Source organism: Podarcis cretensis, assembly GCF_951804945.1.
Source record: "Podarcis cretensis genome assembly, chromosome: 1".
Lineage (NCBI taxonomy): Eukaryota > Metazoa > Chordata > Lepidosauria > Squamata > Lacertidae > Podarcis > Podarcis cretensis.
In genome coordinates, this window is record NC_137170.1 from 77,099,864 (window position 1) to 77,127,743 (window position 27,880).

General features: G+C 44.2%; 1 protein-coding gene across 5 annotated transcripts; it reads left to right on the top strand.

The window, feature by feature from the left end:
* Positions 1-27,005, top strand: IFITM10 (interferon induced transmembrane protein 10). 5 transcript variants are annotated; one of them, XM_079988036.1, is made up of 3 exons: positions 1-469; positions 2,236-2,668; positions 25,913-27,005. In XM_079988036.1, the coding sequence occupies exons 2-3, from the start codon at positions 2,456-2,458 to the stop codon at positions 26,060-26,062; spliced, it is 363 nt and encodes a 120-aa protein (XP_079844162.1). In that variant the 5' UTR covers positions 1-469; positions 2,236-2,455; the 3' UTR covers positions 26,063-27,005. The 5 variants fall into 5 exon arrangements, with proteins under 5 accessions (XP_079844162.1, XP_079844161.1, XP_079844163.1 ...); XM_079988035.1 differs by lacking the exon at positions 1-469 and adding an exon at positions 658-894; XM_079988037.1 differs by lacking the exon at positions 1-469 and adding an exon at positions 936-1,183.
* The last annotated feature ends 875 nt before the right edge of the window (positions 27,006-27,880 follow it).

Sequence of the window (27,880 nt, forward strand, 5' to 3'; positions counted from 1 at the left end):
CCCCAGCTCTGTGGGCCAGCGGGGCGCTTCTGACACGACTGTACAGATACGTGTCTGCGTGTGTCCGCCGCCCGCCCGCGCAGGCGACATTCGATCTTTATCCAATTTCGATCTCTTCCCCATGACTGGAGCGCACAGAGCGCCCCTTGCCCCTCGGCGCTCGCGTCAGCAGGACAACACCCTCCTCCCCACAGGAGACTGAAGAAGGGGACGGGGCGGGGGTGGCCAGGAGTCCCTCAGTGCTGCTGGCCACGCACCTCCATGTTGGACGGCGTGCCCCTGTCTGCATGCGCGTCGGTCACGGAGGCCCGGGCCGGGCCTGCTGCCTGAGGGACTTTGTGCACGCCTCGGACACAAGTGGCCCCTCAGCTTCCCCGCTGCTTCTGAAACACCGCTGTGGACCTACTGGAAGGCATTCAACTGGCGATGCCTGCGCCTGGATGCGGGGGGCGGCCCGCGTTTCCACAAGGTAGGTGGGAGTTGAGTAGGTTTGAGATTTGATTATTATTATTATTATTATTGGGCTCCCGTGTAGAAGGTCGCCGCGTGCGCGCCCGCGTGCCCGCGAATACACACACAGACACACACACCCCGCGCGCTTGGGGCCAGAAGGGCGACAGCAGGGGAGGAGAGCGCGCGAGCGCACACCAACGAGCGCGCCTGGCCGAGGTGAAGTGGAGCTGGGCAGCCTCAAGGCTCTAATGAGCGTGTGCGCGCGCCTTGCCCTGATTGGGAATTGAGGGGAGAGAGATGCCGCTTGACCTCTTCCCCGCTCCCCTCCCCTGCTGTCCCCGCTCCCCTCTCCCCTCCTCCACCAACTCCAGTTGTGGGAAAAGAAGAAGAGCCGGAGGCAGTGCTGAGCTGGAGACGCAGCAACTCCCCGAGTCCCTCCTTGTGAGTAGTCTCGCCTCCTCCTCCTCCTCCTCCTCTGTTCCGGAGATGGATGGATGGGCGGCTAGATGGGCAGGCAGGCAGGCAGGCAGGCAGGCAAGCAAGCGTGGGGCTATCAGCAGGCTGCTTTTCCCAATTGGAAAGCGTGTGGGATAGGGAGGGAGGGAGAGAGGGGGGGGTTCTTTGAGGCTGACACCCCCCTGCTCCTCCTCTTCTCCCCCCCCTTTCTCCTCCTCTTCCCACAGCCACCCCTGACCGCGCGACATTGTCCAAACGGGAAAACTGCTGACAGGTGAAAGGGGGGTGGGAGGGAAAGTCAATTACATCAGGAATCCAGCAAAGATGAGGACTCAGCAAAATCGAGAGAGAGAGACCAAAAGACAGACGAGGCAGGGCTGATCTGTCGCAGCTGTGCAGCCTCTTCCCGCGACAGACTCGCTTTCCTCGCCCGCCCGGCTCCCAGCACCCGGCTTCGATCCTGGCACGGGACAGGAGAGCTCGGATGACGAGATGGACGGAGGGGAGGAGGAGAAGGGTCGCCGCGGGAGGGAGGGAGGGTGGGGGGAGGCAGCGAGGGGGACGCCGGCAGCGGATCGGTTTGAGGAACTGCCTGCTAGTCCCAGCCCAGGCTCCTCTCTTTGGAATTCTTTCTCTCTCTCTCTCTTTTTAAAAAAATCCATCCTCATCTTCATTGATAGTGTCTAGGAAGCTGATGCTGAGTTGAGTGAGTGAGGAGGGGCAAGAGAGAGGGAATGACAGAGAGGAGTTGTTGTTGTCAGACAATACCGCAAAGGACTTTGGCAGGGATCAACAGAAGACAGTGGGGAATGGGGTTGAGGGGGAGAAGAAGAAGAAGAAGAAAGAGAAAGAGAGAGGGAGAAAGCAGGAGACGGATGGGTCAAGCTCCCCTGCCTTTCCCGGGGTGTTGATGAACTCTGGGGCTGCTCTGTGTGGGAGGCGAGGGAGGGGAAGCGGAGCAGACTGCGGGAGGGAGCTGGGACACCCAGCTGCAGGGAGACCAGGAACTGTTACACTGCTGCATACATTAATGACTGCTCAGTGTGCCGGAGAAATACTCCTTGGCGGTTGGTACATGTGTGTAAACAGTCTTCTCTCTCTTCCCTCCCTGCCTGGATACGCTATCCTCCCTCTCCTCTGCTCCTCTTTTCCTCCCCAATTGTGTACTGCCCTATCCTCTGCCTTAATCCTCTTCTTCCCCCTCTTCTTCTTCTTCCCTTCTGATTCCTGCATCCTTGCACTCTCTGTTTTTCTCCCACCTCTTTCTCCTTCCTGATCCTCCCTGCCTGCCTGCCTGCCTGCCTCCTTCTTCCCCGTCTTTCTCAGGGGATCACACTTTGCTGGGATATAGTTGTGTAAACTGGGGGCTGCCACCACGGAGAGACCACAGGAACCCCCCTTGGGCCCTCCATGTCCCTTTGACGGGGCCTTTTGGACTCGAAGACCCCCCCACGCCCCCCAGCAGGGGTGCTTTGCTTGCATCTCCAAGACGCCCCCTGCACAGCAAGGATCGCCGGTCCTGTCTCCTTCTTCTGCCGTTTGCCTCATGGAGAACAAGAGCTGCAAAGGGGACAGCCTGCGGCCACCTGTCCAATGCAAACACTCTGTAGAGAAGAAGACGATGACTAACCCCACCACGGTGATTGAAATCTACCCAGACACCACCGAGGTGAATGATTACTATCTCTGGTCCATCTTCAACTTTGTATACCTCAATTTCTGCTGTCTGGGATTCATTGCCTTGGCATATTCTCTGAAAGTAAGTACCGATCTCAGCCCTTTTTAGTGAGGCTCTCTGGGGCCATAGCTGGAGAAAGTCTGTGCCCTCCACCTGGGCTCGTTATAGTGAAGCTGATTTACTGCAGCTCTCTGATGAGAACTGCTCTTTCTTGCATGTTATCAGGCGTAATGTGTTGGGTTCAGGAGAAGTACTTTCTCTCCAGGGGGGAATGAATATTTTGGTTTGTGGGGCACGAATGTTTTCGCTGTGGAGCATGAATATTTTGGTTTGTGAATGGCATCCAACAGAATAAAGAAAAGGAGCATTCTAATAACCTGCAGGCATTCTTATATGAAAATAATATAGGAATCCGGATGGGTAAGATGAAAAGAATCAGCCATTATAGATCTGAATTGGCTTTGGCTGTTGCTGAAGATTTGTGATTATCTCTCTTCCGATTTCATGGTTAATAAGGTTGGCAAATGAGTTTTACAACTGGCAGACAAAGAGCTAGCCAGGGGGAGAAATGTAATTAAAAGTATTTTGGTGAGTTAGGGATTCTTTCGTGCCATCGCCATCCCTACCATCACCATCCATCATTGTGTCATTTTCTACATTACTTGTAATGCCCTTCATGAATAGTATTGGATTATTCTTTACAACAGTCCTATGAGGTAGGTTATTAATATCCCTCCTTTTTTTGCAGATGATAATCTGAGATTGAGAAATTGTGGCTTTCTCTGGCTTTCCAGTGAATCTATGACTGACTAGGGATTTTAACTTCGTGCTAACAGGACTGTACTAACACTCACATTCCATGAAGCATTATCTGTTCATGCAGGACTTTTAAAACTTTAATACAGCTTTTACTGAATTGTTTCCCAGTTTAACAGGCTAGAATATTTTGGCACAGCTAGGTTTTAGAATGTTTGCCCCTCATGAAAGCTAGAAATGTGGTTTGGATTCTCCAAGTAGAAGTTCTCCAAGTAGATGCATACTTGAATTTGTTGCATCACTGTTGTGTGAACATCTGGAGTCCAACTGATGTAGAAGCATGTAATAATACTGTTGCCTGCAGTGGAGGGACGGTGAATATTTCTGCAAGCTGAGAATGTGGCTTAGTTTCAGCAAAGGGTAATCTTTGAAAACAATATTTTAAGAGCTCCACGGAAGAATGCTTCATAAGAATCTAATCAGAATCAGCGGGAGTCCTTTTTATGAACTTGTGGCATTGGCATCTGACCCTTAGTGATTCGAAGCCTTTTTGTTTTGGGGATCTGATTGGCTCTCGATGGAAAGGAATCATTTGATGAATGCAGCAGCTGCAAACCGGAAGACCTGAGAAACCCTTGGGAAGCAGCCTTAAGCAGAGATGAATCGCTTGTCAGCTCCTTAATCTGCTCTTTGGGGGACCTCTAGGTCTCTTATAACCCCTGCTGCGTTAGGCCAGCTTCTTCCTTTGGCAAGTGGGAGCAAGAAGGGGGTGAAAGAAACAGCTGCTGTTCTGCTGCTGTTTAGAATACCCAGGCAAGGAGGAGGAAAGCAACTCAAGCTTCACTCTCCCTTGGGCCTTGTAAATTACAAGGTCAGCAATGGAGACCTTCTAGGAGAGCAAGATTGCTGGCTGGAGTGGTGGAAGACAGAGGGGATGGTACATGTCATATGGGCAAGGAAGGTGGCTCTAGAAATGGGAGCTTTGATTTAAAAATAAAAAAGGGAAATCAGCAAACATGTAGGAGATGATGCACTCAGGCAATTGAGTTAAAGGGAACCTACAGCCAGTTAAAAGGCTATAAAAGCCTTTTGGCTTGCTTGGTCAAAACAGGAATGGAGATGGCAGGGATGGGAGATGAAATTCTGGCCATGTAGCTTCTCTAGCTTGTGTAACCTTTTCTAAGGTAACACTACCCTCTGAGCACACCAGACCTGCTGTAATTATTCCTCATAACTGCAGGGTGAATATGAGCCAGCTGGGCTCCAGGATTTCACTGCTCGGTGCAGCCAACAAGCAAATTGTGATCATCTATCAAGGAAGAATGGATGGCGACTTCCCCCTTTTACATGGGGGGGGGGGGAAATAGCTCTCTGGATGTGGGGATAAAGAAGGCCCAGGGGCTGTTGTGTAGCCTCTAATATATCTGAGGTCCAGAGGGGAATATAACGGATGTGTTTTGGCAGACAGCATTTACACTATTCAGAGGGATTTCATCACAGAAATAGATCAATTAATTGCATATAACTCCAGCGACCGTGAATTCCACAAGAGAGCAATAGGGTTGTTTCCAAGCTAGCTGCACCCTCAGTCTCTTTGGTATTACAAGCTGGCCACCAAATACCTGACTTTGCTCTAACAAACCCCTCTGAAAAAAATATTATTTGGGGGCTGAATAACTTGCCTCCTTTGCTTGTGTTATTGTATTTCTCCATTTCACTACATGTGAAATAGGGTTGTAGATGCCTCCCTCAGTCTCATGAAAGAGATTTTGGGAGGTCGGATGCAGTTAATAGGCTGTTGTGTGCCAACAGCTCTACAAGGGCTTAGCAATTTTTTGGCAGGCGGCTCAAAAGTTATATGGCTCACCCCACCCCCACCCCATTCAAAACATGGCTTCAAAACTTTGAGAGCAGAGTCTCCTTTAGAAATGGGAAGGTCATTCTGCTCACAAAGTCCCCCTTGTTGCAAGTTTAATCCTCCAGCTGGGTTGCTGGTGGGTTGCTGGGGGTTTTTGGTACCATTATCTGCCTTCCTCACAAACGTCTTGCAAGATGGGAAAGAATGTCAGAGCAAACAGGCCGTGGCTGTTCTGTGTTAACTTTGGGCAAAGGCAAGACAATGTAGCACAACAGGCTGGCCTTCTGTGTATCTCAGTGTGGCATTTTTTTGTGGGGGGGTGTGTCATATTTCAAGCTCTCATTGTAAAAGACAAAAGTTTGAAAAATGTGCAGATCAAAATGCACTAAAATTTTTGTAGCCATGGGAGTAGAGAGGTGAAGATTGAATTTGACCTCAGTTTGGTGTGCCAAGCTTCTGGGCCATACTCGGACTTCCTTATTCTCAGGCTATTATTCTCTATCCTTCCTTCAATCACCATGGCTCAAGCCTTAGTTTCTTCCTTGTCCTGTCCTGCCATGGCCCTTATCAAAGTATCCCATATTCTGTTGAAACCCAAATTGCATATATCCTACTAATTTTCAAACAATAGGGCATATCTCCACAGGTGACATCTTGGTTTTTCACTTTCTAGCTCTTGTGTATTTGACCTTCTCATTTCTCATTGGACCTTATTTAGTCCTCATTGGTTTTCTGCCCATCCAGCATGTCTTTGGTTCAGTGCTTCAGGAGTAATCTGCCTGCAAACAGGACTAACATGCCAGGGCCGTCAGAGGGCCAGCTGACCAGACCTGGAGCAAAAGGAATGTTCTCTGCTCCAAGGTGCCCAATGTCATTTGCTGAGGTTGGAAGCTGAAGCCTGAAGTGCAGCACACAGAGGATATTTTGCTTACCAGGCAAGAGTCAATTAAGTCCAAGCTCCCATTGTTTATGCCAGACCTGGCCATTCCCAGATGTGTCATGCTGCCCACTACTTCCAGGGGCTGATGTTGCAGATCACCACTCTCTTCCTTGATCTGAGGTCTGAGCGCACACAGTTGCAGCCACCTGACCAAGCCAGGCTGCAGGTAGAGACCAGGCCAGGTGATAAGGTGGGGAATCAGGCCCTGGGGTCCCTGACACAGCACTGGCAAATGGTCCTCCTATGGCTTTTGGTAAAACTTCTGTGAACACTTCTGCTTTTAAGCAAATTTCCAAGTGAGCAAGAACGGGGAAAATACAAGACTAAATAAGAACAAGCAATATGAATGATAGGGAGAGTGGTATAAAGTATGCCGGGCATTAGTTATGCGTGAAGTTCCTCGGTGACAATCTTTGCAGCAAATTCTTATTGCTGGCAGTCTACCATGTAGTTGCATTAGCAATACATGCTGCCTTTTTTTTTTTTTTAAAAAAAAGGATCAGAATCTATGGGGTGCTTCTGAAGAGGTTGCAGAACAGTGTGTGCTACCCTGGTTGTCTATGTTTCCTTCCCTTTCCCCCAGTGCCAGCCCAAACAAAATTGTTATACAACAGCATTCAAGGGAAAGGGGGAAGCCACTGAGAATGCCTTTTTATGTGCCCTTGTTGGTCCACCTTGGAGCATGGATAGTAGTGAGATGGCAGCATGTGGCAGCTTCTGAAGCACCTGTTGCCTATTTTTTATATGGCACCATTGCTAGGAAACCTGACCTTCACTTGTCACGGTGATATTAAAGAGCTGAAATTTGACAAATCTTCACACCCTTGCCCCAAAGGACAAGAAAAATGAGGAAAATCCTGATATTAAATTGATTAAGGGGAGAGGAATCAGAGTTGCAGCTGGCACCTTCAGTAGACAGCTCTTGTTGTATGCTGAAGATGCATCTCTTGCCTTGGCCTTTGACACCTGAGATGTGTGTTGTTGGGTGGAATTAATAACAATAATACAATGGAAAAATACAATGCTGTGCATGACTATCAGCACAGGGAGAGGTTCAGCAGAGGGCACTTTGCAGCTGACCACCTTAAACCTAGAGCTCACTGTGCCCTAGATGGCATCTTGTGTTTATGCAATGGGTTGGAGACAAAGAACAGAGAACTTAACTGTGGAGGGCAAAGGGTCAAGGTTTGGGTTTTGACAGAAATGTTGGAAAAGGTTTCTAAGGGAGAAACCCAGAAATGGGTTATTGTGGAGATGAGTTTCTTATTCTCTCATTATGTGTTTTGTTGGGGGGGGAAGTGTGGACATTTCCAAAAAAGACTAGTTCTGGAACTCATCTGTGTGAATGTAATGCCAGGCATATGATCTGTAAACCTTCGTTCTAAGTATTTTGTGGGGCAGGGGGCTGCCGATATGCTACAGCTGTTCACTGGCAAAGGAAATGCATTGTGCTCATGGTTAGAGGCAGTTTCTTTGCAAATTCAGGGACAGCCCAAACACATTTTAGGTTTTATTGGGATGGCTTTTCTGTGCCCAAGAGAAATGTGTGTGTGCAGTTCCCTTACCTCGTGGGAAGAAGAGGCCTCGGGAGAGCACGTAGCTTGAAGGAAAGAAAACACACATAGGCAAAGTTAAGACGGCCTATGGGATTTTGGGGTTAAAAAAACCCCTCTCGCACAAACCCTGCCTTAAAGTCACAGTAGTCTTGGCACCAACAGAAGGGGCTAGGCAGCAAGAGGAATTTGGAGACTGTGAGCCACAAAACCCAAGAAGTGGGAAGGAACCTGAGGTGGAGATGCACAATTTTATGTACGGAATGAAACTTTGGTGGTGAATCATACCATTATTTATTAAGATTTTTCATTATTAATAACAATAAATAATAATAAAGAATGAAGAAGAATTAGAAATAAAATTAGAACAACTTAGAAGTCATTTGAAATGTTAACATAGCTATCAAGAAGAAAATAGGCTTATTAAATTGAATGATACATCCCTAGCTCAAATTCTCCACACAAGTTCTCTACACAAAAGTGTGTCTTTTCAGCAGTTGCTCCACAGGCATGGTGATTCTCTCCCCAAATAGGTCTTTCTATCTTTTTTTTCTTTGCCAGTTTTTCTAGAGGAATGTAAAGGCCTTTTCTTTATTATAACCCCCCTAAGCATTTTGGGAATAGAGTATTTTAGCTGCCTGTTGTTTGACACTGCTGCTTTTGTAGTTAATCTGCTGGTACTCATTGTTTTAAGTTATTTTGCTGCTAGCTTCTTTTTGCAGTTCTTCTGCTTGTGGTTTATTGCTAATTTTATGTTGTATTTCATATGTTTTTATTATTGCCTAATTAACAGGAAAAAAAGGTAGATAGATGATGACGACAGTGGCAACAGCATTAATGATAAACTATTTTAACTAATTAAAAAGGTGGGACTTGAGTCTGACGTACACTTGAGAGGTTGCAAAGCCTGCACCATGCACTGGGATGAGCAGTTTTTGAGGTAAGGCGAGGTAGGGGGCTCCGTGTTTGCATACTTTCTCCCATAGAAGTCAGTGGCAGCTATTGACTTTTACGTGGAAGAAAAGAAACAAATTCTGGTCAATAAAACTGGGGTCAGGTGACATAGAATCCACTCTTGAAAGCAGAGAGTGAAGGTAATGGGGGAACTTAATAGAACTGTTGCCCAGCCTCTCTGCAGATAGTACAGTGCATCTCTGTGCAGAGGGTGCTGAGATGGACTGTCCCTCATACTGGCCAGTAAACATGTACTTTCGCTTCAGAATAAAGCCTCCCTCACACATTAAGTCACGTTAAGGGAATCCACCCATTGAGGTGCCTCTGACCCAACCCCAACATAGAGCAGCTGCTAATCTCCATGTACCCCAGCAATTATTACATATGGCCTTTTGTTATAAATCTGTATACATCTATGTCCCTTGAGAGATAGCTCAGCCGGTAGAGCATGAGACTCTTAATCACAGGGTCGTGGGTTCAAGCCCCACATTGGGCAAAAGATTCCTGTGTTTCAGGGGTTTGGACTTAGATGGCCCTCACGGTCCCTTCCAACTCTGCAATTCTATGATGATTCGATGATCTTTAAAAATGTCAGTATTCTCGAAGCATTTGATTAGGGAAATGTAAAAGTACTTTTCATTTCTGTTATTTTCAGAATGGTATAATGCATCTTAAATTGAGTTGGCAGTCATTGGGTTGGTTTGCATTTGATGCCAAATCATGGTCTGGCTACCTTCAGGTTGCACACGCCCTCTGATTCTCCCCCCACCCATGCTCCTCTCATCTGTACCAATTCCCCCACCCCTGGATCCAACTGGGCTGACTGTGGTTGATCTGCAAGTCAGAATTAGAAACTACAGTTGTCATCAGGACTGCAGATGGGATGATAGTAGATACTTTAAGCGTATCTGCAGTGCCCCCACCCCCAAGAATTACTGCTCCTTTTTGCAGATCATGAGCTGCGAAATTGGAGATACCATTTTGGTTTCAGACCTAGCGAAACATAGATTTGGATAAACAATAGTGTTCCTTTAAAGCAGACATGTCAATTAGAAGTCCTAAGAGGTGGTAGTAAAAATAGTGAAGGGTAATTTATTACTCTGTGTAGACAAGCATTAAATGAGCCTTGAGTCCAATTCAATCATCTCTGGAGCCTCTTATATTTCACAAAGTTTTCTGCTTTGTGTTATGGCAAGGTGCTTTAGAAACAATTATTTTGTTTTGCTGATGTATCCTTTTAAGGATAATTGCATACAAGATTTAAAAGACCTTTGACAGAAGTTGGGAATCTTCTAATAATATCACCAAATTCAATAGGCTGGATTCAACTTACAAGTGGAAACCTGTGCAGGAACTTCTGCTATGGCAATGGGGCTTTCCTGCCCTTGACCCCACTCCCCAATTGGCTCTGGGACATCTTGGAGAGAGGAAAAGGCTAAGGAGTAAACCCTACACAAATCTGGAGTGGAGTCCCTAGGACTGTTGGATGGTGCCTTGTACGCCTCCTTCCGGAAACTCCTGCAGCCAAGCTGGTGCCAAATGTATTGCTCTGCTTTCCTTTGGACCACATCACCGAGGCCTGGACAGCCCAGGACCTCCATATACACTGCTCAGGCTTTTGCCCCAGGAAGGACACCAGTTCTTCTAACACAGCAAAAACAATGCAGGAGGCAGCATTTACCAGTCTCTGCAGCTACAGCAGGCATTGTGATTCTCCACTGGTTTGATTTCACCCCTGGAAGTGCACTCCATTGTCAACTGGTGTGTCTCAGTGGGAGCTAAGATGACCAAGAAAGGCATAGGCGACGGGCAGAAATTACCGGTACTTAGTCTTCTTCCTCTGACTATGGCAGGAAGAGAAGTGAGTAAACTAGTGTCTGATAAAAATAAAATAAAATTATGAGACTTAAAGTTTTGAGCCAGGCAGATCAGAAGACAGAAAATTGAACTGGAGATCTGGAACATCTCAGGATGCAGCCTGCTCCACTGAAGCTGATGTGGAGACAGATGAATGTTGAGTGTCTGTTGGAGTTGTTAAGCAGAACTCTTCCATCTATGCTCACCATGTATAGCTGAAAATGAATACAAACATTACAAAATGTCTTAAGCCCCAGTGACTTCATGCCAAAGAAACACAAAAATGGGTAACTGCTCGCACCTGAAATTTCACATCGCTCAGAGAACTGGAACATTTGGGCAAGTGCAGCAATTTAATCTGAAGTCAATGAAAAAGTTGCATGCTGAATACACAGTGCAAATAATGTATTGGCAATTTGTTCATCTTAACCCATGATTTAAATGCCTGGTTAATTAAAGGAATAAGTCTGTACATTGAAACAGGCAGCAAAGGGTTGACGTTGGGTTAGAAAGGAAAGTTTTCTTTAGAAGATTCTTGTAGCATAGGTCTTGGAATAGCTTGTTTTCATCCTTCACCCCAATTTATTTATTGTTTTAATAAAATGGACTCTTGTGCACCATAACAGTAGTTTGAAGAATGCTTTCATCTATGGGCAAAGAGTTAAGCCAGATATTCTGAAATCTACAGCCCAATAACTACAAATGTCAGCATGAGCTAGACTTGTTCATTTAGGAGAGAGAGAAAATCCTTAACAGGTGTCTTGGATGATATGTAGTTTTCCAATTCTTACAGTCCTTATAACCTCTCATTTCCTCAGGTTTATAATCTAGGCTTTGAAGAAGAGCTAGCCAGTCAAAAGCTCCATAAAAATTTCATGCAGAAGATGCAGAAGTGCTTAGTGCAGGCTTCAGTAAAGATGGAAGGTTGAAGGAGGTACTCCATACTCCATACTCCATACTCCATGCAGGATCAGAGCTATGCTTACTGCATGTAAATGTCATTTGGATGTAAACCTTAGTGGTAAAATAAATGTTTGGAATCCTCCAGAGGGATATAGATAGAAGTCTGTTTACCAAAAGCACTCAAAATCTATAGCGCCCATTGACTCTTTCAGAACAGAGCAATTCTAAAGATCCAAGAAAATGGCTAAAATTAAGGCAAGAGAAACAAGCTGATCATTAAGGTAGTGTTGATGTCTGTCAGTTCATGGAACCGCTGGTGTTTGTTATAACAGAGAAATAAATGAAACAACCTGCCTTGTGCACTGATAAGAGCAATATAAGGAATGTCAGCAGGAGCATGTGGTGGGCTAGACAGTTTCTGTATCTTCATAGCTCTCACTGCCAGAAGGGACTATTATGGTCAATTATTTTGACCTTCTGCATGGCACAGGTCAGAAGATTTTCTGTCAGTAATTCCTGCAGCAAGCCCATAGGGCTCTTCTCTCTCTTGCGGCTCTGATTTTATAGCAGGGAAGAGATGGAGAGAAATGGAAAAAATGCAAGCACAACATTTTTCAAAGGCACAGGAAGAGAGTGACAAAGGAGGCAGTGCCCATTGCATTTGTGGCTTATGCACAGGGTCTGTGGAATAGATAGAGGCAGAGTGTATAGCAAAATGAGCACTTTGGTGAGTGATGAACGTGTTTCAGATTTCTGCTCCATCCTTTTCTCTCATGGAGGGCAGCCTGAAAAACTAAAGTAAGTGTCTGTTTATATATTTGTTGGAATGTATCCACTCCCTCCTTTTCTACTGTGCTAGAGTACAGTCCAGTTTTTCAAGTCTTGCAATCCTCCCACTGCCCTAATCCTATTCAGGCACTTGCTTCCTATGTTAAATCAACATGTGATGGGAGAGAATGGGGATAAAGTGCACCAACTCTGTCCTGCGGTAGTTATTGGCAGCACTGTGCTGCTTACCTGACCCCCTATCACTGTCATCACTGTGATGTACCAGGAAGGGTGAGGAGCAAGGTAGTGATGAGGTCAGCATGGTGCAAGCACACCAACAGCAGCACCAGATAGATTCCGTAAGTGCATACGCATAATGCCCATCTCAAAGCCACCTTACTCCTTCCCTTCCTGAAATGCCGCAGTGACAGCAGTGATCAGGGGTCAGGCAAGCATCTCTCCCTTGCCCTGATGCACTGCTGCCCTGGTCACCCTCCAGAAGCTGGAAGGTGATTGTCTGCAACAGGGAGCCTGGTGTGCTCATGTAAGTGCCACACACAATGTTAAACCCTGACAGTCTCCTTCTAATTCATAGAGGATAATGGGGATGGGGACAGAGAAAGCAGATCCTGACTGTGCACAATACTCACTGGACTTGCTTGCAGAATAAGTTGCAATAGATAGTAAGTTAAATGGTGACTGAGGTGTGCACTGTTTGCATTGAAATGCCCTTAGGCATCCTAATGATAAGACAGGATGAGAAGTACAGAATGGATACATAGCTAAATTGCCCCCTAGCTGTTAAGTATTTCATAAATCAAAGCCAGCCGCCTGAATTGTGTCTGGGATCCCATAGAGAAACAGTGCAAGTTCTCACTGGTTTAATATGCTCCTGCTGCCTAGTTTCATCAAGGGATGGCTTCGCTCTGCAGCAGTTAGCGCTCTCTGACGATTATCAAGGGCAGCAGTGTGCTGAGTGTATTACATTGTACCGTGACAAAGAGAAGGTGTGAACCATGCCACCAGATCTATAGCCAGCTTTCTGACCAGGTGGACCTGGTGAAAAGCATGTCTGACCAATGCTATAGGTTAACCCTCCAGACTGAGCAACAGGCCTAGGAGCACCCCAGCACTACAGCCTTGAATGACAATATGAAATCTTCACTACTGTCTCTTTTCCCCCTACATTGGGGGGAGAGAAGCTTGCATACTTCTAGGCCAGTAGAAGGTTATCTAAATCAAAAACAACAGCTACGACTACATCTTATTTTTTATCTTTTGGGAAACCTGACAGTGGTATTGAAAAGTGGAAGCATTGTCCCAATTTACTATAGACCATCCTAAGACTGATTTAACTAAACTTCAAGTGACAGCTTGTGTGTGGGAATCACAGATTGATCACTACAGATAACAGCTTTTCATTTCGTGTGATTTCATCTCAAACACAATACGTTTCAATGACCACAGATTAATCAAAAGTTGATTAAAGTGGAATAAAGTGATAAGAAACTGCATAAGTGGAGATCAAGTGCTGTGCATGGCTATTTACTTGACATAGCCCCTGGTGCTGTGTAAGCTCGGGCAGTGTATATTAATTGAGAAGTACCTTAGTTTACTCCAGGCAGTACTCAGACCACAACAGCAATTTCTGTGAAGAACTTTGGCCTACTAACATCACTGGGGCTACATGTTTGCTCAAGCAAAATTAATTGGGGCCTCAGTTGCAAATACAACTAGAGGCTGTCTCTTGAAGAAGAAAAAACCTGTTTTGTGTTAACGTAAGTTCAGAGTATTGTAGCTGAGAGGTAGCCAACATGCTGAAGGCTATAAGATCCCCAGAGTTTGCTCTTGGAACTTAAAATAATTTAAGAACTTAAAATAATTTTTTAAAAAATAAATATGATGTTGAATAGCTAAAATATTGTCATAAATAGGCCATAAAGTATAGGACATTAAGTTCAACAGGTTCCTAAAACCCTAAGTGCTGTGAGCTGCCTTTGCATCAGCACAGCAGCAACATATGGGATGAGGTTTAAGAGTGCCGGGGCCAGAGAAATGTTGTATGATGGCAGCCTTTACCTTCATATCCTGAGCATCTCCAGGCTGAATTTTTGTCCTAAACCTGCAGTTTTATAAGATTTTTGGACGGGGTGGTTGTGGTGGTATGTGGTACAAAAGCACAGAGCTCCCCTGTTGTTTGTCGGACCTCAACACTAAGAGGTTAGATATATTTTTAAAGCCCCAATCCTGGCTTTTTTAGGAAGAAGGTTCTTACCTAGCTTTCTCCCAAAGTGATATAATTCCATGTAACATGATGCTGATGGTCATGTATTTCAGCTTTCAGTGAAAGTGTTTTGCTGATGGTCGGGATCTGCCTCTTGAAGACCAGAAAGTAGTTTCCCCCCCAGGTCTGCTTGAGTTGCAGCTCTATGGGAGGGTATTGGTGGAGCATGGAGTAGTGCTTTTCCCTGCAGTATTTTTTTGCCTTGCTTGTGCAAGCCATATGAAGCTGCTTGCTTAAACATGCACCTTTCTTCATGCATCTGGTTCTGACTGCATGATGATAGATAATTTCATGGGTTACATAGTTTGATATATGTGGGACAGTTGGGTTCTCCTATGGGTTTTTTGGTTGCTTCCACTATTATAGGTCCATTCAGGGCCAAAGTAAACTTGGCATTAAACTCATTAAATTTCAAGTGCAAATAATAGCTTCTGAACAGAGAGATTTTCTTTACGACTGCAAGAAAGAATGAGATGGTTCAGTTCCTCCTCACTGCCTGCTACAATCTTGATAATAAGGTTTAGGGGAGCTTTTAATGTTTGATGTATTTCAGTATTTTAATACAGTGGTACTTCGGGTTAAGTACTTAATTCGTTCCGGAGGTCCGTTCTTAACCTGAAACTGTTCTTAACCTGAAGACCACTTTAGCTAATGGGCCTCCTGCTGCTGCTGTGCCGCTGGAGCACAATTTATGTTCTCATCCTGAAGCAAAGTTCTTAACCCGAGGTACTATGGTACTATTTCTGGGTTAGCGGAGTCTGTAACCTGAAGCGTATGTAACCTGAAGCATATTATTATTATTATTATTATTATTATTATTATTATTATCATCATCATCATCATCATCATCATCATCATCACACACACCATTGATGCTTAAAAACAACAACCCTGCATGTTAAATGCAGAAACACAATTAACATGAGGTTTGGCTGCCACACTCATGTGCTTCCAATTGTTTCTCAACTCATAACATCCCATTCTCAAAGTCACTGAGGTCTAGTGAACATGGAACAATAATGCTGTGAATGCCATTCTGAATCATTCCATGTGGCAGTTCTTGCCATGTGTCAAGCTTTTTGAGTGCAGCAGCTCCACAATGATGTGGACAAATTCCTCTCTCCACCACCTGGTAATGATCCACATGGTAATTTGCAGCACACACAACTTGCCACATAAATTGGCAGCGTGGAGAGCAATTTAAAACAGCCCCCATGTCTCAGCCCCCAGCAGAGACTGGGGTCTGAGTGCTATGCCTTATGCCATTGGGATCTCAGAAGAACCCTTAAGTGATCTAATGCCAGAGGCATTGACTAGGCAAATCACAAACTCCTTGATCTAACTGACAGTCCTGCAATCACCCTATCCTTTTGACCTCTAGTGCCGCTGTCCATGGTAGTGGCTGCAAATCTTTTGACTCTGATCATCACTGATCCGCCAACACTCTTCAGGGACAATCACAAAAATCAAGGAGTCAGTGTGGGTACCATGTAGCAGGAAAATGCACAGAACCTTGTGAAATATAAGCCCCCTTCATGTCTACGAAAACCCCACGTGTCCCAAACTGGAAGAAAATTAGGAGAAAGGGCTGAGGAGTCTATCATCAGCTGATGGGCAGAGATATAAGTCACAACGGGCCTTGAAACTGGTAGTTGGAGAGTAATGAATTATGAGAGCAAGCCAAGAGAGGATTTTGAAAGAGTAAACGAGTAAGCAGTCTACGTGTATTCATCTTGAAGAGCAGGAGAAACAAATTAGTTTTAACACATAATTTCTGGGTATATTTCAGAAAAGAGGGAAGTTTGGTTATTTGCACAGCAAGCTAGCATTTAGAACACTAATTGCAACAGAGCTCTAAGATCTATTCTGTGTACAGTGGGGAAGCTATTTCCACCTGGTGTTTCTTATGTTGGTGAATTTCAGTAAATACATATGTGGTTATTGCCATGCCTGTAATAAACAGAAGCAATGGTGTATTCCTACCATTTCAGACTAGTACTCTGTGTAACACAGAACTAGCCCATGGCATTCATTTGCACAGTATGTAGCAATGAGGACAACTACAGATAACGTTAAAAGTGCATTGGGTGAATTTATGGAGCATAAGCCCTATCAGTAGTTTCTAAGCTAACACTAAAAGCAGAAGCTCCACATTTAGAGGTCGTTCACCTCTGATCAGATCAACAGATGAGAGATAAATGGAGATGACTATCTTTATCATGTCCTGCTTGTGAGCTTTTCATAGGTATCTTGAGCAATCACCCTTGAAGACAAAATGCTGGAAAATAGGCTTGTCCTGACCCAGCAAGGTCATTCTTATGTGTTTTCTACCCTTTCCTTACCTGCATGTATATGCAGATTGGGGTTCTAACACATTGTTTGTACAAGTCATGGAAACAGGGAGATATGGGGAGGGGCTTGGCTTGGCTTCTATAACATTTGTCTCTTCTTTTTCAGCAGACTAGTTTTAAACTTCCTTTTTGGCACTAAAGCATTGAACTGGAAGCGAGTGAGGCTCTCATACAGATGTGCCTTTGCATTTTAAGTAGGATGTAAATTCATCAAATGAGATTTGATCGTTTTATTCTGCTTGCTGATCTCTTGAAAACCCAAAGGCTGCATAATGGAAACTGGATCCCCAGAGGTTTTACTTTAATTTATTTAATAAATGGCACCTTTTCAGAAAGTCTGGGTCTAGTTTTGAATTCTGTGCACTTACCACAATCACGTTACAAGCTCTGGGAAACATTTGGCCTTAGGAATCTGTGTCTCAGCTCTCCATTCCATTTTCATTGCCTTATTACAAGGACAAATATATTGGGGGTTTTTGAGGTTTGATAAGAGTTCACCCTTAGAAGCATAACGTTATTTGAAGTCATTTTGGGAAAAGGGGTGATTAAAAGAAAACATGTATCTGCACTACTCTTTTCAGCACCTGCAAATAATATGAGAGAGATCAGGGATCATAGGAATGCTTGTCTCCAAACAGCAACCTCATCGTGAATTCAGTGTTTCAAGATATTTCAGGCTGCAATCCTATATACACAAACTTACCTGGGAGTAAGCCCCATTGAAAGCAATGGTACTTAACTCTGAATAGACCCATGCAGGATTGCACTATCATTATCAAGTCAGGATGGAAGCCTGGAATCTCGTGCAAATGTTGGTTGCCATCTAATTGTTCTAGGTTGGACAGGCAATGATATCTCAGAGGCTTTAGTTTACATGCATTGCCACAGTCCACTTTCTTGCTGGGTTAGGTAGGTGGGAGTCTAATATTCAACTACCATATTGGCCCGAATATGAGCCGCACCCAAATATAAGCTGCACCTTTAAAATTCAAGGGCAAAAAAGAAAAAAAAATACAATACCCAAATATAAGCCGCTCCCTTAAAATTCCACAGGCACTCACACCCGTTCTGTTTTACTGTATGCCTGTTTCAGCAGCAATATTGTAAAATCCAATTTAAGCCGCACTGTAACTTTTCACAGTCAGAATCTGAAAAAAAAAAGTGAGACTTATATTCAGGCCAATGCAGTAATTGTGCAGCAGAGGTACTGACTACCTATTACCTTGAATTAGAGATGCTGGTTTTAATTTACAAAGTCCTTCATGACCTGGACTTGGTATATCTCAGATAATCTCTGCCCTTAGGAATCTCTTTACCTTTTAAGATCATCTAGGTGCCTCTTTATGAGAGCAGTAAGTGGTCCTACCTTCTTGGCAGTGGCCCCTTAATTCTGGATCACGCTGAGATCTGCCACTGTGCATCCCTGCTAGGGTGTTGCATGAGAGTGTTTTTGTTTTTGTTTTTTTTGTTTAGGCAGACTTTCCCAAATAGGATTTTGACTTGTGTTGCGTTGGCTAATATTGTGTGTGTGCGTTGACGTATCGATTGGTTATGACTGTTGCTTTAATTATTTTTATGGTGTGATCTTATGGTTATTTATATTGTTTGAAAACAACTTGAATGTGGCGAGATAAGGATGGAGATTGGGTGGGTGGGTGGGTGGGTGGGTGGGGGTGTATAATTAAGTTTGCGTGGAACAAACCCTTGGTTTGTGCTGCATTTATGTCTGGGTGGATAGGGTTATATCAGGTAGACAGAGTCAGTGGACAGAAGTAGTTCACTAGAGATAATTGAGAATCTGTCAACAGCCTACCCTGTGCCCAGTTGTGGCAGCTATTCTACTAGTAAATGCTGCAGAAACATTATGTGTGCATAACTCTCGGGACAGGATGTCTACACTGTGCCAGGAAAACCATGAATCTTCCTGGTGAGAGCACAATGCCAAGATCTCCTTTATCGATCCTTATGCAACAGCAGCTAACGGAGAGGGAAAGAACAGCAACACAAGGCTAAATGAGAACAGGAAAAGAAGATAGTTGCACCTTGAGAAATGCTGCTGACCAGGAGTTCTGCATAATAAAAGGCACAGCTGTGAATCTATTAACCCCCACATAATCACAAACTGGCACATCAGCAGAACCACATGGAAACCAGGGGGGGGGGATTTTCCTAAATGCCTAGAATGCCACTTAATAGCAAGATGTGCATGATTAAAAATGCATTCTCTCAATATATATTTACCCCCCCCCCCCAAAAAAAAAAAACAACCACAAAATGATCATAACAATAATATGAAGACAGGACATCTTGGAGTGGCCAAAGGTTAAGGAAGCTTCAAAGAGGGATTTTCACAAGGGCAGCTTTTCTCATCTCTGCAGAACCACCTGAACTTCCAGGAATTCCCTTTTCTATCTAAGCAGCTATTAAACTCACAGGAGCCTCTTCCTCCTTTGAATCTGGTCCCCTGAGGCTGTCATTTGCAACACCTGTCTGGAAGCATAGATTAGCATGCATGAGGCCATGGCTAGTTAAATAGGAATCACAAGAGGTAGCAGTGTAATAGCAATAGTGCAGTGCTCTGGTTTCGTGTCAGACAAAACTCAGCAGCAGATGTTGGTGCCAGAATTGTACTCCTAATATGCTTGGGGGTTGAGGAAGAAAAGAGGATGAGAGAGACCTGTGTGAACAGCTTTGCTGTGACAGGAGGCAGCATATAGTTCTTTAACATGGGTTGCCAGAAGGGCATGTAAAAGTACGCAAGGTATTGTCAGCTTGATTAAAGAGTGCCTGCTTTCTCTGTTATAATCCCTGCTGATACCCTGCACTATTTCACCTAAAAGCATTCAGCGTGGTAGATAATCCATATTAATCTTCAAAATAATAGGAAGTGGGGAAAGGGAGCAATGTGAGAAAAGTGGGGGAAAGGAGGACAGGAGGGAATGACAAAGATACAGATCAAAAGGAGGGAGAAAGTTCATTCTGGTGCTCCTGGGAGATGTACATTCCTAGAACACTTTCATTTAAATGCTCCTAATTATCATGAGCATCTGCAAGTCCTAAATGAGCTGCTCTTTTCATTTGTTCTTTTCAGTTATTTCATCAAAAGTGTTGTACCCCTGCAGCTCCTAGAGACTTGTGCTGAGATTTTGTCTGTATTTCACTGTAAAAATCAGGCTGCCTACAGTTTTGGAATAGCTTCAGGCCTGGCCCCCACCCACTGCCTTGACATAGCAGTCTGACAACAGAGAAGCAGATGTTAAAGGAAAGGTATAGATAGAGAATGTGGGAGAAAGAAGAACAGCAATAGGAAGAAGAGGTGTAGAAGATTCAGACAGAGAATGAGGCAAAGGACCTTTTCAAACAATGTGTGGCAGCAATCCTAGGCTTGCCACAAAGTATAAACTGAGGGATGCAGGTGACGCTGTGGGTTAAACCACAGAGCCTAGGACTTGCCGATCAGAAGGTCGGTGGTTCGAATCCCCGCGACGGGGTGAGCTCCTGTTGCTCAGTCCCTGCTCCTGCCAACCTAGCAGTTCGAAAGCACCTCAAAGTGCAAGTAGATAAATAGGTACCGCTCTGGCAGGAAGCATTTCCGTGTGCTTCTCTGGTTCGTCAGAAGCGGCTTAATCATGCTGGCCACATGACCCGGAAGCTGTACGCCGGCTCCCTTGGCCAATAAAGCGAGATAAGCGCCGCAACCCCAGAGTCGGTCATGACTGGACCTAATGGTCAGGGGTCCCTTTACCTTTACCTTATAAACTGGATGGTAAGCTGCAACCAGTTCTAGATTTCAGATAAGTGAATCTCTATGACACATATGTTTCCAAACACACATATACATTTTTAGATGCACATTTTTTTAAAAAGGAGTTTTGTTAGATCTAAAAGAATAAATAAAGTGCAAAGAAGCACATAGTGCTAGAATGTATTAATCAGACAGAGGCAACTCTGTGCAAACATCTTCACTACACATGCAAATCCATTACTCAAATGATTGCTTGAATAGGTGGAATAGCCATCACAAATGGAACACCACAGACAGAGCTTTTATTTTACCTGAATCATTACACTTTTCAATGGAAGGAAATTAGCATGTTCACCTGGAAATCATGTAGGTCCCCTCCAGACTAGTGTGTGTGTGTGTTTGTTTGTGGGTGAATTCTGCAACCTACCAGTGCTGCAATAGCGGTCTATTAGGTGCCCACCACTTTTATTAGTTGTTGTGTGATGCATCCCCAGTGTTACCACATCATTGTCATCTGGAGGGGGCACAAAAGTGGGACCAAAAATCCTTGGGACTTTGTAGTATAAAAAGTTTGGGGGTTTCAGCAGAAAACTGTGGAACATGCACCAGTTGGAAACAATGGCGTACGTCTGACTCAAAACTTTTGCGGAACTGAAAGCAAGATCATAGATAACTGTCCCAATGGCAACCTGAACACAAATCATGATGGATGTGCAATGAAAAGGACACCTGGAGGGGCCCTCAGTGATGGTGTAGTCATGATTATAGGATTGGGTGTGGATGTGGGAAGCCCTGTCCAAACCAGCACTCAGTTATGAAGCTCTTTTTGGTAGCCTTGACCAAGTGCCTACCTTGGCCTCACAATCTCACCTATCTCAGTTTCTGAGGAGGAACAGATATTGTTTGGAGCTCCTTGGGGAAAGGGGCAGGATACAAATGTAACTAATAATAATTGACACTAATGCTAGCTAATACATTATTTAGGGTGTTTTAAAAACGTTTTTGCAGAGATGTCTGCTGCTACTGTGTAGCGGCTGTGAGCTACGCACAAGAGATCTGTCTTCACCACAAACTTAAAAGGATTTAAACTCTTAGGAATTGCCCCCCAATGAATTGATTTATAACTCACCAAATGTAGGATACGATGCCATGCATTACGCTGCTATGGTTCTCCAGCAGAATTCACACTACAATTACAATTCCCAGAGCTCTTTTCGAAGTCATATGATGCCCTCCATGGAGCTCCCCCCTCCAGGCATGATGCTACATTGGAAGGGGGAGAGAATTGGCTGCCCTCCAAAAAAAAATTGGGGCTCCACCTCCTACCAGCCTCAGCCACTCAGGGATGAAAGCAGTGGTGGTCTGACACCATCCTGAAGGCCACAGGTTCCCCACTTCTGATTTAGGGATAAGTAAAAGTTATGTGCTGTTTGTATTTGCGCAACAAGTACTAGTCAACAAGTGGCTCTTTCCCCATTATTGCTATCTCCATGGCAAGAAAACTTGACCTCAAAGATTGCTTTGAGACTCTTGAAAGGATGCTCATCAAAGGTGGTGAATCTAAGGAAGACCATGGGCCAAAGCTAGAGGCAGATGAAATGGCTGGGTTTCCACAATACAATTTCGTTAAATAAATCCAGACCCATCCAAAGCAATGTAGTGGGACTATCTTTGAAGTTTTCAGTGAGTTGTAGTAGTGTTTGCTTTACACTGGGGAGACCCACCCACAGCCACAGAGTTTATTAGGTGGCCTTGAATCAGTCATTGTGGCTCAGTCTAACCTACCTCACAGGGTTGTTGTGAATGTAAAAAGGAGGAGGTATGTATGTTGCTGCAAGCTGTTCGGAGGAAGGGCAGGGTAAATAATAAATAATCATTGATGTCTTGGTGATTAGAACCAAATTCATGTAGCCTCTTCAATAAAAGAATATGATTACAGTTCAGGATAGAAGGGCTTGCATTTGTAAAATCTCTGTGACTCTGTTGAAGTTTATCTGCAAACAAACAAAATCCCTTCACTTCTGCAGTCTTGGTCACTGTAAATACATTTTGCAAGAAAATGAGACACTGCAAGTAGAATAAACTAAATAATGAAAACAAATGATATGCTGTTATTCTTAATATAGTCAGAATGCATATTATTCATTTTCTGATTGTCAATTTTCAAAATTTAATGCAGAAACAGAAATATACTCCCCCACCTGCAGTGATACCACCGTCCACACCATAGATTTAAAGCATATGGTTTTTCAAAAGAATCCCAGGAATGTGTGCAGCAAACACACATCTGGATCCCCAACGAGGAGATACTGAGAAAGAGCACTGGGTGGGGAAAGGGTTAAACATCCATCTATTTCTCTGCTGAAAGCCAATCCTTTCTGGAGCTGCATTTTTTTCTTAAAAGAAGTTGATTTAGGGAGTTAATATATGCATTTGCATAACAGGCAGTTTCTCCCTACCGCCTTTTACAGTTCAGTCAACATTAGCAATTTCCTTCAATAGCAACTGTGCCAGCAAGCAGGCAGCAGGCAGAGTCTGTGATAAGCAAGGAGTATATTTGTAAAAGAACGGCCTTGCAAGGGGAGCAAAATGGAAGATCCCATGTATTTAGAATGCACGGGATGTTGCTGCGTGGCCTGAAATAAGCTGCAGGCTTTGGAAATTGGCAAGCTGGAATCACAGACCGAATATTTGAACTTGTGGCTTTTGTCACAAGTTGCCATCACTTCATTGAGCAATGTCAAGTTCACAAGGCAGTAAACACTCAGGGATTTATAAAGGAAATCACTTTTTAAAATGACTTACATGAATTCATGGAAGATTTCTGGAGACACTTGGTCAATTAAAACATTTTGCTCTTTCTAGGCAGCTCTGCTGCACTACAGCTTGGTAGGTTTGCCATACATAGTTCACCACTGACACCTGGTGTTTAGCTTGGTTCATTGCAAGTGGCTTCAGTTTCTTACTGCAATCTTATGACCTGATGCGAGTCAGTAAGGCAGAGGTACCTAATGTAGTGTCTTCTATGTGTTGAAGGCTCTAACCATCAACAGTCCAGGTTGATGGGAGTTGTAGACCACAACATCTGAAGGGCATCACATGGCCTTCCCTGTGCACTAAAGCAGTAACTCACTGCAGTATGAATTAGCCATGTTCATGTGTTGCAACAAAAGCAATAGTCTTGTGGCCCCTGAATGACTAACACAGTTACTATGGCATAAGCTTTCGTGGACCAGAGTCCACTTCACTATATACACTTGGAAATAATGAGATCTAATGGCATCGAAGTGCCAATAGTACACTCTGTGAAAACTCAACTGAAGCTTAAAACTGTATGCAAAATAAACCCAGTGACTATTCACAACAGCAGTAATTGGTGATACCCTAATCATTCTTAAATTTATTAATGTCTGTAGTGGGACAAGAACCCATAGTCTCTACTTATGCTCAGAACTGATATAATCAAACTTCTTATTCAGTTCTAATTCAGTAGTTTCATACCGGCGTCTTCTTTGATGATGATGATGATCACATATCTGACATCAGGAATGGCAACGTTCAGAAACTCGTGAGAGAACATTTCAGTCTCCCAGGACTCTCTCCTAATGCTGACTTGAACATTGCTATTCTCCAACAAAGGAATGATGATTAAGTTATCACAAATTACTGCTGTTACAACTGATTCCATTGTTTTTTGTGCATATATTTAAACTTTAATTGTACTGTCACAAGCTGTACGTTTGGCATTTCATGGTCATGGGACTCCATTGGTTCCCCCCCCCCCATCCTTCCTCTACACCAGTGGTTCTCAAAGGCATGGCAGGAGAGGGGGGCAAGTGTGGCGGGAAGATTCAAGGACAAAGAAACATTTCAATATTTCAGTGTAGTATAGTGTCAAAACATTTTTAAAAATATTTGCTGGAAATGGATAGGTATCGTTTCAAAATGAGAGCAGGAACATCAAATGATACTGAGGACAATCCTGGTTGTGTTTTCCAATCTATTTCTTATCTGTAAAACAAAAGAAAAATCAGTGTAGCACAAGCAATTTTTTATTCTGTAAGTGTGGCCCAGAGAAAAAAGTTTGAGAGACACTGCTCTACAACCATGTGTGACAAATCAAAGAAATGCACCTGATGAAGGGTACTCTAATAACCCATGAAAGTACTATAGAAGAATACCTTTAGCATATAGAATGTAACTATAGTCATGTCAAGCTTGAGCCATATGTCTACAGCTTCTGCACACCTGAAAGAATTGCTTAGTGACACTGCTTTTGGATTCTCTCTGTAGAGGCCACCTTCTCTCAATCACCTATTCCAGAATACAGAGGCACCAGCAGGGCTGCTCCAGAGCATGCTGCTTTATTTTTGCAATGTTACTGGTACTAGTGATGTGCAGGATCTATTCTGTAGTAATGAAACCTGAAGTCTAGCTGCAGTGGCTATAGGTTAAACTGCGTGGGATCTGCATAAGACCTCCATTAGCCTAACCCTATTAATATTAATCTACTTACAGCTTCTTGCTGCAGTGGAATCCTCTGCCAGATTTCACTAGGAGGGATGGGACGCACACACACATATACAATTGACTACTGACAGCTCCCATAAATACCCATGATCCAGTTGAAATAGGAGTGCATGACAGGGTTACCACCCCTACTCTGAACTGTATATTGCCCTTCCCATAATGTGCTTTGCTCAGAAGGAGCGTTGGAAATTAACCTGGCTGCAGTCACAAAGGAAGCACATAACAGTGCTGAACCTGGTGAAGTCTTAACTTAGAAGGCCATAGATTTTTGCCATCAGCTGTTAAAGAAATGAAATGTCTTAACTATGCACAAATTGTTTCCTCCAGTGCATGACACACAGCCCATGTCAACGGTTAATGCCCCAGTCATCTCCACTCCATCTTCCCCTCCCCATTATTTGCATCTCAAATTTTGCGACCAATGGACATAGTTTCCTAGAGGAAGCAGCTATACACATAATGCTATACTGCTCTGTGCTCGCAAGGAAAAGCCAATTAGCACCTACCTGTCATATCCACCCCCACCCCACCCCGCTGCTGACTCACCTGCGCCCATCATCACATTTGCAGTGCTATTGTTCACCCTGCTGGAAGAAGTATATCAGTAGTACTGTCCCGATCCTTTAAAGGTAAAGGAGATAGTTAGGAGTCCCAGGCAGAGGAAATAAATGCATATGATGCAGTAGGAACAAATACTAGATGTTTCCACTCACATTCTTTGAAGCACCAGAAATCACTGGGCAGGCTGTGGCTCTTGCTGTAGCCCGATTACTTGGCTTCCATTTTGGACATGTCGCTCAATGGTTGTTGTTGTTCTTTTTTCCAGGTTCGGGATAAAAAACTCCTCAATGACCTGAATGGTGCTGTCGAAGACGCCAAGACTGCCCGTCTTTTTAACATTACCAGCTCGGCACTGGCCACTTTCTGCATCATCCTTGTCTTCATCTTTCTGCGATACCCACTCACCAACTACTAGACCGTGGCCAGTAGTTGCTGCCCAAATTCCCATGCCAGAAGCTGCCATTGAGTTTCTAACAGAAGGGACGCAAACAAATAAGACGACACCCATGCAACTCCCTCCGAATGGCAAACGCCACCCCAAACAGATCGAAGAAACAATCAGGACTCCCCTTGACACTCCTCTCTCCCCCCCCCCGCCCCCCAAATAGCCTGACTGGTATGTGAACTTACGTAGCAGAGAGTTTTACTTTTACATTTTGTACACAAAGTATTTATTTTCATGATAAAGAAATAGGATTTGATGGTGAGATGGAAACGACACGGCTTAATCGGAGGGGACGGCGGACTGCGGTGGAGGAGAAATGGAAGGAGTACACCAGTGATCCCAAGATGAAGGCAACATAACCGACCTGAGAGTGCTGAACTGAGAGGATGGGGCAGATTGCCCTGTTAGGCATGGTGAAATGCAGACCTCTTTCGGGATATACCCCTAAGTCTGTACACAGTTTCAGAAGCTCAAGAGAGGGAATGGAATAATTAAAAAAAAAAAGCTTGCTGCTAAGAGTTAGGCATGGCCTTTGCAGAACATATCAGTTGCATTCAGACTGCTTCCAAGTTCTTTCCCTCTCCGCTCCCCACTCTGCGTCCCCCAACACACACACACACACACACACACACCTTTGCCGTCTACATTTTTACCTGTTTTCATATTTATTTGATTGAAGCCCATAATAGCTTGCAAAAATGTTTATAAATCAGGAAATTTGGGTTCTAGACAGGTTACACAAGCCTCTCCTGATGAATCCTGGAGCCTTCCAGGGTAAATCCCAGAGGGGAGGGAAAAAGTAATGGCCCTCTTTGGAACCTCATGGAAACACTGAGAATGTAGACAACTTATGGAAAATTTGCATAGATCCTGTATCTCTGTCAACTTTCAATAAAAATACCTCTAACCATCAGACACTGTATACTACAGGTTGCATGTTTCTGCCTCATAATGCCATCCACAGCAGGAGAAAGCTGGGCTTTGTTGACCAATTTAAAGATGGTAGGATTTCATTTAATATAGCTTTTGAAACAAGCCGAACCATTCTTTTTAAATTTTACAATATCTAGGTCAGTGTCACAGTGCAAAAGTAAATATTTTTTTCCCAATTGCCCCAAGATAGCATTGTCATTCAGCAGTTTAGTAAGCCTGCAAATAATTTGTATTGTTCACTTGATAAATACTTTCATTCCACAGGGGCCAGGGGCTGGAGTACTCTAATGGGCAACAGAATTCGCCTCTTTCCCCATAGTGGAATTGTGTCCTTCCACCAAACTAGCTTCAATAGGGCACTTAAAGAGAAATACAAAATTGCAGCTGCTCCACTATTGTTAGTATAGCCCAAACTATTTGGCTGTACTTTGGAGAAGTCAGCGGTTCTGCATCCTGAGCCCAGCCTCGCCCTCTTCTTTATAACTATGGCTTTCCTAAGGTCCTTTTGCTTCAGTTTAAAGGTACCTTTGATTCATGGGTAGTTCATTTGTTTGCCTCCATGGAAGCTTTCACAAGGCACTTAGCAACTGCCAGAAAATGGTCTATTCCAGCTGTGGTCTGGCAAGGGGGCACGGTTTAGGAGCTCAGCATGATGCAGGCTGCTGCTGTGCCCCCACACCATGCTGAGCTCCCTGCTGCCTTGCCCCCTTCCTATTCCAGTAACCAGCAGCAATGCCTGATGTTAGAAAGCCAGCTTGGCAACACAGACCCCCCCATACCACCAGCTGCTACTGTCTCTTTTCCAAGGGTCTGGAATTAGTCAGGGTCATGCTCTGCGGACATATGCATAGCCAA

Excerpts from the sequence above, each read along its gene's own strand:
- IFITM10 (XM_079988036.1), top strand. The coding sequence starts at position 2,456 with ATGGAGAACAAGAGCTGCAAAGGGGACAGCCTGCGGCCACCTGTCCAA. Across the intron at positions 2,669-25,912 it reads CCTTGGCATATTCTCTGAAA|GTTCGGGATAAAAAACTCCT; the intron begins GTAAGTACCGAT and ends TCTTTTTTCCAG.